The sequence below is a fragment of the Perkinsus marinus genome, assembly GCF_000006405.1.
Source record: "Perkinsus marinus ATCC 50983 genomic scaffold scf_1104296974682, whole genome shotgun sequence".
Classification (NCBI taxonomy): domain Eukaryota; phylum Perkinsozoa; order Perkinsida; family Perkinsidae; genus Perkinsus; species Perkinsus marinus.
In genome coordinates this window covers 1-994 of record NW_003201027.1, presented here as the reverse complement: position 1 = coordinate 994, position 994 = coordinate 1, and the positions used below count along the sequence as shown (strand labels likewise).

The 994-nt window shown below is 49.1% G+C and overlaps 1 protein-coding gene across 1 annotated transcript; it reads right to left on the bottom strand.

The window, feature by feature from the left end:
• Positions 1-100: 100 nt before the first annotated feature.
• Pmar_PMAR012810 (retrovirus polyprotein, putative) lies at positions 101-885 on the bottom strand (the record flags this gene model as incomplete). Its single annotated transcript, XM_002765792.1, has 1 exon — positions 101-885. A coding segment is annotated over one exon (785 nt), but the record flags the coding sequence as incomplete, so codon positions are not given.
• Positions 886-994: the final 109 nt, after the last annotated feature.

The following is a 994-nucleotide window of genomic DNA, read 5'->3' as shown; positions in this document are numbered from 1 at the left end:
TTGTTCTTGAGCTTCTCGAAGTTTATTCCATGACCACAACGGACATAAAACCACTGCGGCAATCAGGGGATCCTTCATAGTGTCAGGTAACAAGCCTGACAGTTCCGGATCTTCTGCAACCACCACAGAATCTGGAGGAACAACCTCGAGATTTGAACGGACGGGACAAGACTTAGTAGGAATAGGGGTCTTGGATTCAACTTGCAGTTGTGGTCGGGACAAGGCGTCGGCATTAATATTCTTAACACCTTCTTTGTAACGGACTTCAAAGCGGAAGTTTTGCATAGCCAGCAGCCAACGTTCAACTCGTGGGGACTTCGACTTAGCCAACTGTTGTAAGGGCCGATGATCAGAGAATACCGTGACCTTGAACGGAGTATCCAGTAAGTAGTGACGAAATTTCTCCAGCGAACGGACCAGTGCATAACCTTCTTTCTCATACGTGTGCCACCGAAGCTGAGCACCCGTAAGAACTTGAGAAAAGAACGCTAGCGGACGATGTTCTTGCTCCAAGACAGAGCCAATAGCAAAGTCACTTGCATCACAACATAACTGGAAAGGGGCGTCAAAGTCAGGGTATCCGAGAGCGGGCAAACCGGCCAGGGCCGAACGAAGGGCCTCAAAGGAACGCTGTTGATCTTCTTTCCAATGTAGGCGAATAGTGTCGGGTTGGTCGGCACACAAGCTGACCAAATCCTGCACTGGCTTGGCCATAGCCGTGAAACGTGGAATAAAAGAACGGTAATAGCCAACCAGTCCCATAAACCGCCTCACATCACGAACTGTCTCAGGTAGTGGCCATTCCATTATACAACGGACACGGTCAGGATCGGGACGCATACCAAACTTGTCATAAATATGGCCCAAGTAGGATATCTCCTCCATGGCAAAGTCACATTTAGTAGCACCCAAAGTTACCTTAGCAGCGGACAACCTCTCGAAGACCACACGAAGGTGCCGAACATGAGTCTCCATGTCCGGAGAGAAAATCAAA